Genomic DNA, 14,972 nt, shown 5'->3' with positions numbered 1-14,972 from the left:
TCATCGTTCTTGTACAAAAAAATGAGCCTATACATTTTAATATTTTATTTTTTGTTATCGGCATTGGTGCTACTTCGACGTTCGGCTGATGATCCCAAGGTAGTGGGATGGTTCCTAGACGCGGTGGCCACCCCTGTGTTCTAAAAATTAAGCACGCGCTAATCAAGAACTCGATGTCATCGGACATGTTCCGAAACATTTCAATACCCCGTCTCTCTTATATCCCACATGCAACTCTGGGACGTTGTAGGTAAACATATACCAAATGCTTACGAATGTCTTGTTTCATTTATACGCGCTGCCCTTAAAAGACTGCTAAAACTGGCCCGCCGGAATGTATGCTAGCAATGTCGTGGTGATGGCTGAGTCGAGATTGCACCTAGATTCAAACCAAGAGAACGACGGGGGAAATATTCTACGCTGCCTACTTCCTGCTACTTGAATTTGCGTGATCGAAATTCTAGAAGGGAAGCGAAGCTTGCCAGGAACTTTCTCCCCATTTTCCTGGCTGCCTGTATCCATAACCTTTATTTAATACACTCACGAGCTGTAGAAAGGGCTGTTGTTCGTTATTCTACAAGGTTTGCAGTTTTTCTTACTTTTAAGGAGGTCAAACCTGAACGAATTCTGTTCCACGTGCTGCCAAATTAATGCTTTCTGGGCACAACACCGGCTTTGACAGTAAAAGGTTGTGCCCGTTGCATCCGTCATAACGCATAGTCTATTAGAAGACGCTCGTGGGGATCTTGCGGGTGTACTCCATGTGGCCTGCTTACAGCAAAACTTTTACTGCTTCCGAATGCCGTAAAAGTGACTGTCATGGCGGACAGCTGTTTCGTCCGTTCCTTCGCTTGTTATTATGCGTTTTGCTCGTTCTTCCGCACGCTTATTCTGGTTACGCAGTTCTGGAAAAAGCGAACAGTGATCGCGAAAGGCTTGCGTTCTAGCTCGCGCTATATCCTATATGTAAGCTGTCCAAAGCCCAACTGCACTACCGCGACGGCATAAAGGTTTTTATATTCAGTGGGGAGTGCCATTCGGAAAAAAGTAAACTGCCATATATGCAATGGTACTGACGTTTCAATCGATGCATGCACTGAGACAGGAGGAACTGAGTGCAGTGTAAATTTTCAGTATTTTAATGCATTAGGTAACTCACTTCATTACATATTAAACTTGCAGAAGCAGTGTGATATACCAAAAAAGCATTTACACCATCAAGTTGTTCTGAAAAAAACGCTGCTCGTGGGATTGGTGCAACACGATACGCTTAGCAAAATATTCAGATGCCTACTAAGAGGTTTGCTTGCATATGTTTTCAAGAAGCTCAGATAAGCAATAAAATCTAGCTATCGTCATTTTTGAAGTATAGGCGAAACCTTATCAGATGCCAGCATTCGTTGTAAACAGAGGTGCCTTTCAACTTATATTGGCAACAGGTTAAACGGGAGTGCCCAGCATTGCACTGAACACTCTTGAACGGTCGCCGCACGAAGCTGTACGCTTGTGATCTATGTCGTTTTTCTGAGGCAGGCACACCTTGCTTAAAACGCGCTAGTTCCAGACAAAATTAGTTCAAAGTTTAATAGAAAAGAAAACAAAACGTGTGAAGCACGAAGTAAGGAAGAGGGGGAAATTTTCGACCTTTCTTCTGTCTTACGCGCACCAAAAAAAAAAAATAAATAAATACAAAACGTTACAGTACATAAGTCTTATGTACTGTGGAAGATGATTTGCTGCGTGCTGTGCGTCCTTAAGCCCAAGGTATTAAAAGCAAGAACACAGTTTAGAAAAATTACCGCTATTCAATGAATACAAACATTACATTAAAAAAAAAACAGGCATATGTATTTTTTCAATTGAGTGACATTTATTACCTTTTGCTGTTACTCGTCATTAGCCCGTGCATTAACATTTTGTAGTATTTGCTCAAATATCTCAGTCGCGGTCAGCTCAAAACAAGTATAACATAGAGTCAATGGAAGGTGCCTTCTACCAGCAGTGAATCCGCCTAATGATGGTAAGGATGGCGATGGGTGTGGTGACAATGACGACGATAGTGGTGGTGGTAGTGAGTGTAGCGGTGGTGAAGGTACCCTTTGGAGGGCCGATGCTCACAACAGCAATAAAACATTACACTAAGCTTCTTTCAAGGTTAGGCACGCGCATAACAATTTCTAATTTCTGCATCAGAGAACGCCGCATAGCAATTTCTAATTCGTGCATCAGAGAACGCCTTCATCCGTCAGTCGACGGAGATTACCTGATGACGATTCCGACTGTTATCACCTCGCTGCAGTCGGTAATGTGCCTGTATGCTACAAATACTAAGTAACCAACGTAACTCCTCACGTGAACGATTTCAGATCGTAAGGACATCTGTCCTTTTTTTTTAAGTGGAAGTCAGTTTCTTTCAAACGTTTAAAAACTGCCCGGAGACGAGGTGATTTGCCCTTTTGTCACTTCAACCAAGGCCGAGCCGCCGATAATGATGTTCACTTAGAACTCGAAGGAATTCACCACCGAAACGTTGCTTCCAAGCAATGTCTGCATAAACCCCGCTGTTTGTTTGCCACCTCTGAGCGGCTTTCTCGAGCTCTAGAGAGTTCTAGAGTGCTATAGGTGGCGCCGCAAGAAACACACTCCTATGCCACCTCTCTCTCGCACCGGTTCATTGCAAGCGCACGCTGCTCTCTCCTCGACCGGCTTCTTGCACTCAGGCCATTATCACCTCCAAGCCATGCTCCAAGCCGAGCGTAATAAAGGTTTTATTTTTATGACCGGAAGCCGCATCCGCGAGCGCTTACTGGCTGGCAGCGGACATAACCGACTCCGGAGATACGTACGCAAGCCCTGCTACATCTTCCTTCTCCCCTCCGCCACGCCCCCCTCCCACTCCCCTCAGTCTTGTATACCCGCCATCTTTGTTTCAACTTAGTCCCCGCTCAGTCCTCGTGCTTTTCCTCTTATACAGCTGACTTTATGGTCCGGGCTGTTGCGCTTCCACTAGGTCTGTTGACATGTATAGCTACACGCGCGCGGAGAGCCACTGCCATAAAATGTAGCACTTCGACGGGTTAGTATGCTTCTTCTTGACTTGCACCAAGAGGAAAACGAAGCAGCGATAGTGGAATTACGTGGTGAATCAAGCACCATTTGCAAGTGAGGGCAAATTTATATTTAGGGCAACATTGTCAAAGCAAATTAATTTCATCGCCCTCGCCTTCAATAGATATATCCAATCTCACTGGGATTGGCGAATTTTATAGCGCACCAACAAATCCCTGCTGTTACTCTTTATATTCAAATGAATTCTAACTTTTTCTTCTGATTCACCTTCTATTTACTACTGACGGCAGCTGTATTTGTTGGGCTACACAGTCATGGGCTAAAATAGGGCAGAATTTTTTATCAACATAGCCCGAAAACTAAAACTTTCTAGGCACAGCAACATTGTTTTGTTTGTTTGTTTGTTTGTTTTGCTTTATTGAGAGCCAATCAAATGATTTCTGCAAACTTGCAAACAGCTGAATCATTCGCAGAAAGCGGGCTTCTCGAAAGCAGCATTACCATCAGACATTCGGTTTTATTCGGCCGGTGCATTAGGCATTAGGGGGATCCGGGCTAACAATGCATACTTAGGCGCCGGTGGTATGCGTAGTTTTCCTTGGAGGAGGAGAAGTGGGGAGGGGGAGGGGGGGCGCAGTATTTCCTTCGTTTGTGATCTTTCCAATAAGGGGTCAGTAAGCGTCGCCATTTTGTTCGCTGGCTGGTCTACTTTGTGCACTCCGAGCTAGCACAGTGAAAGCTGATGCGGAACCAGTTTGCAGCAGTCCGGAGATTGGGAGCAAAAGATATGGCGACCCTCATGTTTTCAGGCGACCTTTTATGGCAGACCAGAGCCCACACCCTCTACATCTGGTAAAACGTGTCAAAGTTACCTGTAATTGATTGCCAACTCAGACTTATTTTGAAGGAACATTAAGCTGCATGCCCTTTTGGGACTAGCGCGGTTCGACTGGCTGAAGAGGCCGCTGAGATCCAGGAGATTTTGGCCAGCATCTGAAGTGGATTCTCACCTGCCTCACGGCGCCTCTCCTCTAGAGGGGAGGAACTGGGGTAGAAAGAGAGCCTTTTCTGTTGGACATATAAGACTTTGTCCAGGTCCAGTAAAGAAAGGAAGGGAATATAATGAACTTGTGTTATGTAATCCTTTATCGCAAGTGTTTAAAAGTTTCATTCGCTGGATAAATTAAATGGCCCCTGAAGTGACACTTGCCGTAATATTCCAATGCGAGAAATTCACTAGTTTGAGATAAAAAATATGTGAAGCACAAAGTAGAAAACAGGAGGGGATAAACCTATCATCTCTCACGCACACACAAAAAAAGACGTTAAACACAAGGCTTTATGTACTGTGGAAGATGATTTACTGCGCGCTGTGCGTCTTTAAGCCCAAGGTATGAAAAGCAAGACTACAGTTTTAGAAAACAGAAATTGCTATAGAAGGCATTTATATTTTTTCAACTAAGTCCAGTCATACTTTGCTCTTTCGCGACATTAGCCCGTACAACAAACTTTCGTGGTATTTGCTCAGATAGCGTGGCCACGATCAGCTTAAAACAAGTAAAACTAATAGCCAGCGGAAGACACCCTGTACCCGCCCAATGATGGTAACAACCGCGATGGGTGTGGTGACGGGTGTTGTGGTGACGAAGGTACTCGCTGCAATGCCAATGCTCACAACAGCAATAAAACCTTACAAAAACCAAAGCTTCTTGCAGGATCTGGTAAATGCATAACAATTTCTATCTCATATATCAGAGAATGCCTTCGTCCATCATTCGGCGAAAATGAGCTGGTGACGATTCCGACTGTTGTCACCACTAAGTTAACAACGTGACACCTGCCGTGAATGCTTTGAGATCGTACTGAGATCTATAAAGGTGAACTTCGTGAATATTCGAGTCAAAGGCTTTGCGTGGAGCGTATAATTTACAAATAACATTTAAATATGGCTCCTTGCGACCCTCGCGACCGATTAAGGTGACACCACATCGCGCGCAAACCCCCCCGATGGCGTCACTGGGATTTTCTGGGGTGCACCCTTTCATTGGATGTTCCCAAGTGACGCGGAACGGTCGGAGCTTGGTAGGGCGTCGTCGCGATCAACGTTGCCGTTACTCATTTTTCTTGACCGCCGGCATGCGCCGAGTTGTGGGGGGAGAAAAGAAGCATCGTTTTCGATCACCGATATGGTCGGTGGTAATGAAGCTAGCTTAAATAATTTTTGCTTTGCGGATAGGACTGATGGGATACTTATTGCTCATGTACATTTTCTAGTTTTAGCAAATAGCTTTTCATGGGCCATTTAAGCCAATTCAGTCATCAGAGTCAAAGTTATCTATGGCTCAGAATGTCCGCTGTACAAAGTGCTCTGAATATTATAATTTAACCAAAAGCCATATCTGGAGTACCGACATGCTAAACGGGCAAAGTAACTGCGCAGCCTAATTCAGTCCGCGTTCACCACTTATGAGTAGCTCGTTCTCCCGCACAAGTTGCTGCTGTGGTAAACATGCGCACGTTTCCATTTTCATCAAGTTCTTCGCTCGTGAAAGTTGGCTGAAAAAAAAAACGCAACATTTTCCTCAGAACTGATTAGATTACGTTTTCATTTTTCCTGCACCTCGCACTCACCTGTTCTCCTACATTGCTCTGCCTTTATTTTTTTCCTCGTTCAGACTGCGAGGAAAAAAATCATTGCGCCCTTTTATTTAAATATCTGGATAACGTACATTACCGTGAAAAACGTCTAGTGAGTTCGCAACGTGCTCCCTACGTGAGAAAATGTCCTTCTCAATGAAGGCCTAGATTTAATCTTTGCTTGTCAACGAAACGCCGTGAACCTATCTTGCTCAGAAAGAACTATTCGGCTGCATATACAAAACTGCACAGATTACTACGAAAAGCAAGGCAACGCATAAAAAACATAACATCGCCAAGTATTGTTCCCGTAATTGTGTGTGTGTGTGTGTGTGTGTGTGTGTGTGTGTGTGTGTGTGTGTGTGTGTGTGTGTGTGTGTGTGTGTGTGTGTGTGTGTGTGTGTGTGTGTGTGTGTGTGTGTGTGTGTGTGTGTGTGTGTGTGTGTGTGTGTGTGTGTGTGTGTGTGTGTGTGTGTGTGTGTGTGTGTGTGTGTGTGTGTGTGTGTGTGTGTGTGTGTGTGTGTGTGTGTGTGTGTGTGTGTGTGTGTGTGTGTGTGTGTGTGTGTGTGTGTGTGTGTGTGTGTGTGTGTGTGTGTGTGTGTGTGTGTGTGTGTGTGTGTGTGTGTGTGTGTGTGTGTGTGTGTGTGTGTGTGTGTGTGTGTGTGTGTGTGTGTGTGTGTGTGTGTGTGTGTGTGTGTGTGTGTGTGTGTGTGTGTGTGTGTGTGTGTGTGTGTGTGTGTGTGTGTGTGTGTGTGTGTGTGTGTGTGTGTGTGTGTGTGTGTGTGTGTGTGTGTGTGTGTGTGTGTGTGTGTGTGTGTGTGTGTGTGTGTGTGTGTGTGTGTGTGTGTGTGTGTGTGTGTGTGTGTGTGTGTGTGTGTGTGTGTGTGTGTGTGTGTGTGTGTGTGTGTGTGTGTGTGTGTGTGTGTGTGTGTGTGTGTGTGTGTGTGTGTGTGTGTGTGTGTGTGTGTGTGTGTGTGTGTGTGTGTGTGTGTGTGTGTGTGTGTGTGTGTGTGTGTGTGTGTGTGTGTGTGTGTGTGTGTGTGTGTGTGTGTGTGTGTGTGTGTGTGTGTGTGTGTGTGTGTGTGTGTGTGTGTGTGTGTGTGTGTGTGTGTGTGTGTGTGTGTGTGTGTGTGTGTGTGTGTGTGTGTGTGTGTGTGTGTGTGTGTGTGTGTGTGTGTGTGTGTGTGTGTGTGTGTGTGTGTGTGTGTGTGTGTGTGTGTGTGTGTGTGTGTGTGTGTGTGTGTGTGTGTGTGTGTGTGTGTGTGTGTGTGTGTGTGTGTGTGTGTGTGTGTGTGTGTGTGTGTGTGTGTGTGTGTGTGTGTGTGTGTGTGTGTGTGTGTGTGTGTGTGTGTGTGTGTGTGTGTGTGTGTGTGTGTGTGTGTGTGTGTGTGTGTGTGTGTGTGTGTGTGTGTGTGTGTGTGTGTGTGTGTGTGTGTGTGTGTGTGTGTGTGTGTGTGTGTGTGTGTGTGTGTGTGTGTGTGTGTGTGTGTGTGTGTGTGTGTGTGTGTGTGTGTGTGTGTGTGTGTGTGTGTGTGTGTGTGTGTGTGTGTGTGTGTGTGTGTGTGTGTGTGTGTGTGTGTGTGTGTGTGTGTGTGTGTGTGTGTGTGTGTGTGTGTGTGTGTGTGTGTGTGTGTGTGTGTGTGTGTGTGTGTGTGTGTGTGTGTGTGTGTGTGTGTGTGTGTGTGTGTGTGTGTGTGTGTGTGTGTGTGTGTGTGTGTGTGTGTGTGTGTGTGTGTGTGTGTGTGTGTGTGTGTGTGTGTGTGTGTGTGTGTGTGTGTGTGTGTGTGTGTGTGTGTGTGTGTGTGTGTGTGTGTGTGTGTGTGTGTGTGTGTGTGTGTGTGTGTGTGTGTGTGTGTGTGTGTGTGTGTGTGTGTGTGTGTGTGTGTGTGTGTGTGTGTGTGTGTGTGTGTGTGTGTGTGTGTGTGTGTGTGTGTGTGTGTGTGTGTGTGTGTGTGTGTGTGTGTGTTAGGATATATCACTAAGGGCTACATTATTTCCTCTTAGCTGATCTTTCTTTTCTAGCTGAGCACAGGAAACGACGTCGTTAAAGTACTACCAAAGCGTCGCCTCTAAAACTAAAAAAATATATTTTTTTTTATTTCTACCATATATATCTTTGTTCACACCGGGTGCCTAATGAATAGTCACTCAAAGTCTGCTTATGACAGCATTTCTTTATTTTTTTTTAATCACGTCTCTGAGAATTGCGTTTCGTCCGCACACCTCCCTCGATTTTGTGTTTTTTGGCGCATCAACTTCTGCATTGGTATCGCATGTTATGCTTTGGTATTTTGCTTTGCTTTATCCGGCTAGCTTAGGCGAGCCAGAAAGTGTGTCGGCGCTTTAAACCATCAGGGCTCTTCTGTTACCCCCGGCATTGCATAATACGAAACGTTAAGGCCTTTTTAGCTATGTTATTTAAGATTTTGCGAGAGGGATTCCACGTTGCGGTTTATTTATTTGTGATTTTTGTCTCTAAAGCTGCATAAGCTCTAAGAGAAGCCAAAGCGGAAGGCTCAGAAGATATTCGGCCACCTGGGGTTCTTTAACTTGCACTGGCATAGCACGGAACACTAGCCCATTGCATTTCGCCTGCATCAAATTGCTCCCGTTGCGTGCATCTCTCTTTGATCTTCTGCTCTTGAAAGTTTAAGATATATGATTAGCAGAAGTACATCAAGTCTGGCTGCTTGATTTGTTTTTGTTACTTTGAAAAGTGTTTCAAGAACATTTAGCATCTTTGTTTTGCTCCTTAATTTTTTTTTCTGGCCCTGTCATTTTTCGGTCGTGGTCTACTCGTTTCTAATTTTGCTTGCGCATTTTGGTTGCACTCGTCGCATACCTTGCCTTGGGTAATTTTCCCGCGACTCCATGATAATAAGGTTGGTCATGACGCAACAATTACTAGGCTTACACACGAAAATAAAAAGCACGAACGTGTGATAAAAGGCGCAGCGCTGTGCCTGTCCTGATCTCGTATTCGCGCAATCATTTCTGCGCTGTAACCAAACGTGGACCAAACTTAACCTGAACGATAAACTAGCTCGTAATTCTACCTTTATTACCTTTACCGTCTGTGAAGAATTGGCTAAGCCGACAACGTTTTCTACTATTATTTACTTTGAAGTTTTTGTAATGTTCTCTTTTAAATTTCGCACTGCTTTTTTTTTTTTTTTCAATAAAGACAGCTCTTGAGGCTGCCGAGCGCATTGATGAATCGATAAGCATTTACGGAAGGCGGTCGCCAAACGACTCAACTATAATCCCTCTGTGCTCTAGATCGAAGCGTACTAGCATTACAATGACAGTGGTCGAAACTGATGTTCTTTGCGTTTCTTTTATTCTATTTATACACCGATAGTGGTGGACGAAATCAAAATGGCGCGGGGAGAAGTAAGGGTGCATGTCACCAAGAGTAGCATGCACAATGGTGCATACTACCTTGATGCTCTTCAGAAGCGAGGCCAAAACCTTGGTGCATGCCACCAAGCATTAAAAATATGTTGCACACAACTTAATATTAGTAACATTTGAACAACATTTAAAAGATCAGAGTGATAGCAGTTTGGTATATAGCTCAGCAATGGCACTTATAACCGCCGTGGCTTATCAGCTCGTGCCAATGGCCGAAACTTGGCAATTCTGCGCATCGCGTACAACAACGCCCGGTATAAGCAGTATGCTAAGCGATTTCTAGCTTCTAATCGACGCCTCTCTTATCATTTACCAAATCATCGTTTTCATGCCAATGAACGCGTTAGCATCGCCCATTGCGAGTGAAATAGATAGTTATAAATCGCACCCTATCTCGGAAAATGGATGCCATTTCCGTGATAACGTGACCTTTCTTCCCCAAAGAGAAGCAGTTATAGACTTGTGGTTCTGTAATGAAGGCGGGGCCCGTCGCAACGACCGGAATAGCTTTGTCTCAAGAATTTAAACGCCGAATTTTTAGCAGCAAAACACATGAAGCAAAACTCGCTTATAAAAATCAGCTTTAAGCTGAAAGACATCGACACTCAATGTCAGTCTGCCTGCATGGCAAAAAAAAAATGATAATGTAGAAGACTGATCTGTCTTTATTTTTCTGATTTTATAGTGAGAGCAAGGAAACAGGAAAGCTTCTCAAGAGCTCGTGCTGTAGCGTTCGATATTGATAAGTCCATAACCGAAGGCATAAACCTGAAAATGGCATGAACCGTCATCAACAATTAAGACACAGGTAAAATGTACCTTAGGACGTGCGACTTAAGGCAGCTACAAACAACCCCCCCCCTCCCCCCACACACACATACCCACCCTTCCCTTCCCCTAAATCCCCTTCACTCCCTCCCCCCTGGTCACCAAGAGTGATGCCCCAAAGATGCCCAACGTAAGACGCGACCAATACCCTTCTCCAAAATGTCCCATAGTTACCATTACCACCAGCGCAACAATTTTCCAGAAAATGTTGGAAAATAAAGAGAAATCATTCGTTTGAACTATTCTGAAGGTGTGCATTGTCAAGTCCTATGTGCGACTAAAATTGGAGCTTCTATCATAAGCTATCGAGCATTTTTGATGATGTTTGCGACAGCATATATGCGAGAGCCCAGAAGAAGTTAGTGCAGAAAAAAAAAAAGCAAGAATAAAGATTTCCCACAAGTTTAGAAGTTCAAAAATAGACAGAATACAAGAAGCTGTCATCAAATAAGCTCCTTAGTTCCTTTCTCTTGGGATAAATTGAGCTACCACGTTTTCCGGCGGCTACTTTTTTTAAGTACTGCGTTACTATTGGCGTAAGAGAGTCACTCCTAAGACTACGCGGAGCTTTCTTAGACTTGATCCACTCCAGGCGTTATTAGTCTAGTAGAGGGCGTATACAGGTTGGTTGGTACATGTTGAAGAAACGAGTACAACAGCGTTATCCAAGACGGGACACGTGAAGGGAAGACACATGCTGTGTCCAGTACGCACCTCTTTTTACGCGCTATTTTTATGGTAATACGATGACAAGATGTTCGGGGCCTAACGGCGCTTACGCATGTCGTCCATGTGGCAGTCCGCCGATTCTGGGTGGGAATATTGCCAAATAAACATCATTTGTACGCACACAAACGCATAGTCAAGCTTTGCTGCCTTTGTCATGCCTTACTTTTGCGCTCTTTTCCTTAATCGCGCATACAGAATCACAGGCACTTCACATGCTCACGTTTTTAGTAACCCTATGTGTGTGTTTATTGTGGCCAGTTTGAATATACCAGGAAACCGTGGACTCAATCTTAATGAAGATTCTGTAACCTTGGTTAAGGGGTTCCTTAAGTGTCGGGAATCTCTCTCCTGCCTACCTGTGCATAGATTACGATGGTTAAATTTTGAAGATTTTTGAAGCTTTGAAGATTTTGAAGCCTTAGCTGGAGTTTGCGGCTTTAGCACTTGCTACATCTCAATACTAAAAGCATTTTTTCTTCCCCTAAAACGATACAGAATAACGACCCCGCAAGCTAAAAGTATTTTTTAAACATGCACTGCCGCATACCTCAATTAAAAGTCTGTCTCCATCAATCTAGTCTGGGGTCTCCCGACTGTGCCCATTCTCTTCTGAATAAGAAACGATTAACCACACTTTGTCCTACCACCTTTCTCTTCTTTTCGGAAGTGCATGCTGGAAACCTACTTTCAACGACCAAGTCTGATTTTGTCTAATCGGCTGTCCTTTCCCTTGCTTCTAAGTTTCACCATAGCAACCAAAAGTTGTCTTCCGCTATTTCTCGGCTTTCTTGTAGGGATAAAGACAAAACGGCCCCCAAAATGAACTCCTTCTGAATTCTAGCTTCATTCTGTTCATATTTAAAATTCCACTGCAATCAAAGCACTTAAATATCTGCGTCATAGGAGGTATTCAAATGAAGTCACAGGAGCCATTTTGTGGTGCACAGCGCAGCTTCAGCAGTGCAAGCCGAAACAGATAACTACAAGCAGATTAGATATGCCTGCAGCCTTTCGCTGTTCTTCGCGCACCACAAAATGGCCACCACTGCGACTTAGCTGCATAGTCCCTATATTCCTCCTACAACCTTCATTCACCTATTACGTGATAGCTTATACAGCTCGTTCGGTGGAAAATGCAGTGCCGTTGCCATCGCCATGACCTAGAATTGAGAAGAATGTCTTGGAAAAAATACGCACGCGATGTATTATCAAAACTTTGCTACAGTCGCAATCTCTGTGCTCAGTGCGACGTCATACTACTTTGCTGATTGTCATTTAGCACCCTTCTGCTAGTCAAGTTGGAGGCTAGTTTGCGATAGAGGGATTCGATCCCACGACATATATTACACCTCCATTTAAAGTGTCGGTATCCGCCGAGAAGTGGGACATAACACGGCGCCTGCCTTTAATCCAAAACCGAACCACTCCTCTTTCTCTCTTTCCACTTTAACTCCCACCTTCCTCCCTTCTCTTACGGCGCGGTTCAGGTGCCCACAGAAACAGGTGTGACAGACTGCGCCTTTCCCTTCCTGACCGCGGTGGCTATGTTTCAATGGAGGCGAAACGAGGAGGCGTCCGTGTGCAGTGCGGTGTTGTTGTTGTGGCTATAGGAAGAAGGAAAAGAAAATGCACGGGCCTGCCACTGGCTCTGTAGCTGAGCCACCTTCGCTGCATAGTGCGGACAGAAGGAAAAACAGAAGAAAAAAGAAGAGGGAGAGAAATACGCGCACCGCAACAACAGCCGTCGTCCACCACCGAAGCAGTGGCGGGTGAAACGACGGCCTATAACAGATAACAATCGGTGGCTGGCTAGCGCCCGCCGCAAGTGGCGTTGACCTACCGTACCAGCACCGTAGGGCCAGGAACTTCCACCCTTCATCACCTCCCGCGATGTCAGCGCACGTGTTTTTTAACGTGCACTGACATCGCACAGTACACGGGCACCTTGCTTTTCGCCTCCATCGGAAACCGGCCGCCGAGGCCGGGGTTCGATCCCGCGTCCTTGGGAACAGTAGTCGAGCGCTGTAACCACTGCGCCACCCCGGCGCGGCAAGAGAAAGAAAGAGTAGCCATAGTGGAGGGCCACCGAGTAATTTCGACCACCTGGGGATCTTTAGCGATGTCAGCGCACGTTAAAGATCCCCAGGTGGTCGAAATTACACCGTAGACCTCCACTACGGCTCCTCTTTCTCTCTCTTGCCCCGCCGGGGTGGCGCAGTGGTTACGGCGCTCGACTACTGTTCCCAAGGACGCGGGATCGAATCCCGGCCTCGGCGGCCGCTTTTCGATGAAGGCGGAAAGCAAGGTGCCCGCGTGCTGTGCGATGTCAGTGCGCGTTAAAGAACCCCAGGTGGTCGAAATTTCCGGAGTCCTCCACTACGGCGTCTCTCATAGCCTGAGTCGCTTTGGGAAGTTAAACCCCACAAACCAAACCAAACCATCTTTCTCTCTTTCCACTTTAACTCCCACCTTCTTCCCTTCCCTTACGGCGTGGTGCAGGTGTCCACAGACACAAGTGTGACAGATACTGCGTCCTTCCCTTCCTGTGAACCAATTATTATTATTATTATTATTATTATTAATTATTATTATTATTATTATTATTATTATTATTATTATTATTATTATTATTATTATTATTATTATTATTATTATTATTATTATTATTATTATTATTATTATTATTATTATTATTATTATTATTATTATTATTATTATTATTATTATTATTATCCTTGAGTCGCCGTCTGTGTTTCGGATACGCGCTGCGCTTCATGGAGGACGAGATCGCTGCTTGCTACTGGTATGGCCGTCTTTTATGTTATGCGCTCTTTAGCTTCGGCCGAACTACATCTCATGATTTACTTGTGCGTTGATCCCCTTACACAAAGTTATCATGTCTGCTGAATATGAAAGAAACTACGCAGCTCTTCGAGGGCACAAAACATGCCGACTTTAATTTCTTTCTTCGTTCAAATTTTTCTCGCTTGCAGACAGCACGCCGTTGAGGACGCAGTAATTGTTTTTCATTCGGAATACTTAGGCAATGTAGTAAAAATAATTCCTAACTCGTAATGTGATGTTTTATGTGCGCAGACACGCAATTTCAAACTTCCTTAGTGATTTATTATAAACTATGTGTGCTTGTGAAGCTCGCTCTCGCTCACTGTTTCTCTATCTCACATACGTGCGTGCACTCCACGTCCTTCTAATTCCCCAACAAAAATCCTCGCTGTGCATTCCAAATTCCAAAAGTTTTCCTTCGACATGCGTTCAGGCATAAATTATTAGCTAAACGCGAGTTCACTATTTGCATATTGATCAAGAATATCAGTACACGTACCTACCATCACAGCCAGCTTGAAGACATTACAGTCTCCCATTACTTACTGAAGTCTCAACAAGGTCTTTGGTTGGCCACTCTTGTGGATGGTGCCAACGACGGATTTAAATTTTCGCAGCTTCCATGAGTGCGAAAAAATTGACCACGCTGTCAAGGCTTACTCCTGTTGTTCTTTCATGCGACTAGTAACAAATCGAAACTGTACCAACCTAACAGTGATCTTAAGCCAGAGTAGGGAATTCTACATAATCTATCATGTTCGCAACACGCTGTACCTGTAAAAGACAGCATACCCATGGACTAAGCTATTGTTTTAGCGCACTCATAACAGGGCGAACTAACAGAAACATGACAAACAGCAGACAAATTTGTTTTGTCCTGTTTTTCTACATGTGTCGGGTACTAAGAAGAGTAAGATGTCACGTCTTCAGATGCTCTTGAACAACTTGCCCAACTGTAAGCCCCATATTGGCTTACCCATGAAGTTCGTCGCTTAAAAGAACCGGGCGACAGATTGTAGTGAAGAGAGCGCAGTCAGAGGCGTCCACTTCTCGGCGCATCGCATCAAGAAAGCAACGCCGTTCACTCACCGGTGAGGCCGATGACATGGCAGAGCGCCAACACCGTCCAGCAGGGGAAGCGCACAGCGCAGGCGAAGCATGTCAGGAGGCCCATGGCCCGATGCGAGCGGAGCGACGCGCACACTCGGTGCCGGCCTCCGAAAATCCGCGGGTGTAGTAGTCCGGCGACGAGCGCGCCGCGCCACTGGTCGAACCACGGGCGCGCACCCTATGGCCGAGTGTGCTGCGCGCGGAGAAGGCGCCGACCGCGTGCGCGCGAACTGCGGGTCAGGCTCGGACCGCCCGATGCGCCGCCGTCGAGCACTGTGCGGCGAGCGCGAGAACTGTGCTGTCAGCTCGCATCGGCTCTGGTCGAGGTCGAGAAATCTGAA

At 45.4% G+C, this 14,972-nt stretch overlaps 1 protein-coding gene across 1 annotated transcript in view; it reads right to left on the bottom strand.

The window, feature by feature from the left end:
• LOC146185839 (uncharacterized) overlaps nt 1-14,712 on the bottom strand; it is a 102,995-nt gene extending 88,283 nt beyond the window's left edge. The window contains exon 1 of the mRNA XM_084607930.1: nt 14,611-14,712. Coding sequence (XP_084464056.1) covers nt 14,611-14,695 — 85 coding nt within the window. The 5' untranslated portion in view covers nt 14,696-14,712. The remainder of the gene's footprint in view (nt 1-14,610) is intronic.
• Nucleotides 14,713-14,972: the final 260 nt, after the last annotated feature.

The sequence above is a fragment of the Amblyomma maculatum genome, chromosome 6 (assembly GCF_055883805.1).
Source record: "Amblyomma maculatum isolate TAMU_Amacu chromosome 6, ASM5588380v1, whole genome shotgun sequence".
Taxonomy (NCBI): Eukaryota; Metazoa; Arthropoda; class Arachnida; order Ixodida; family Ixodidae; genus Amblyomma; species Amblyomma maculatum.
This window is presented reverse-complemented; position numbering and strand designations above follow the sequence as displayed.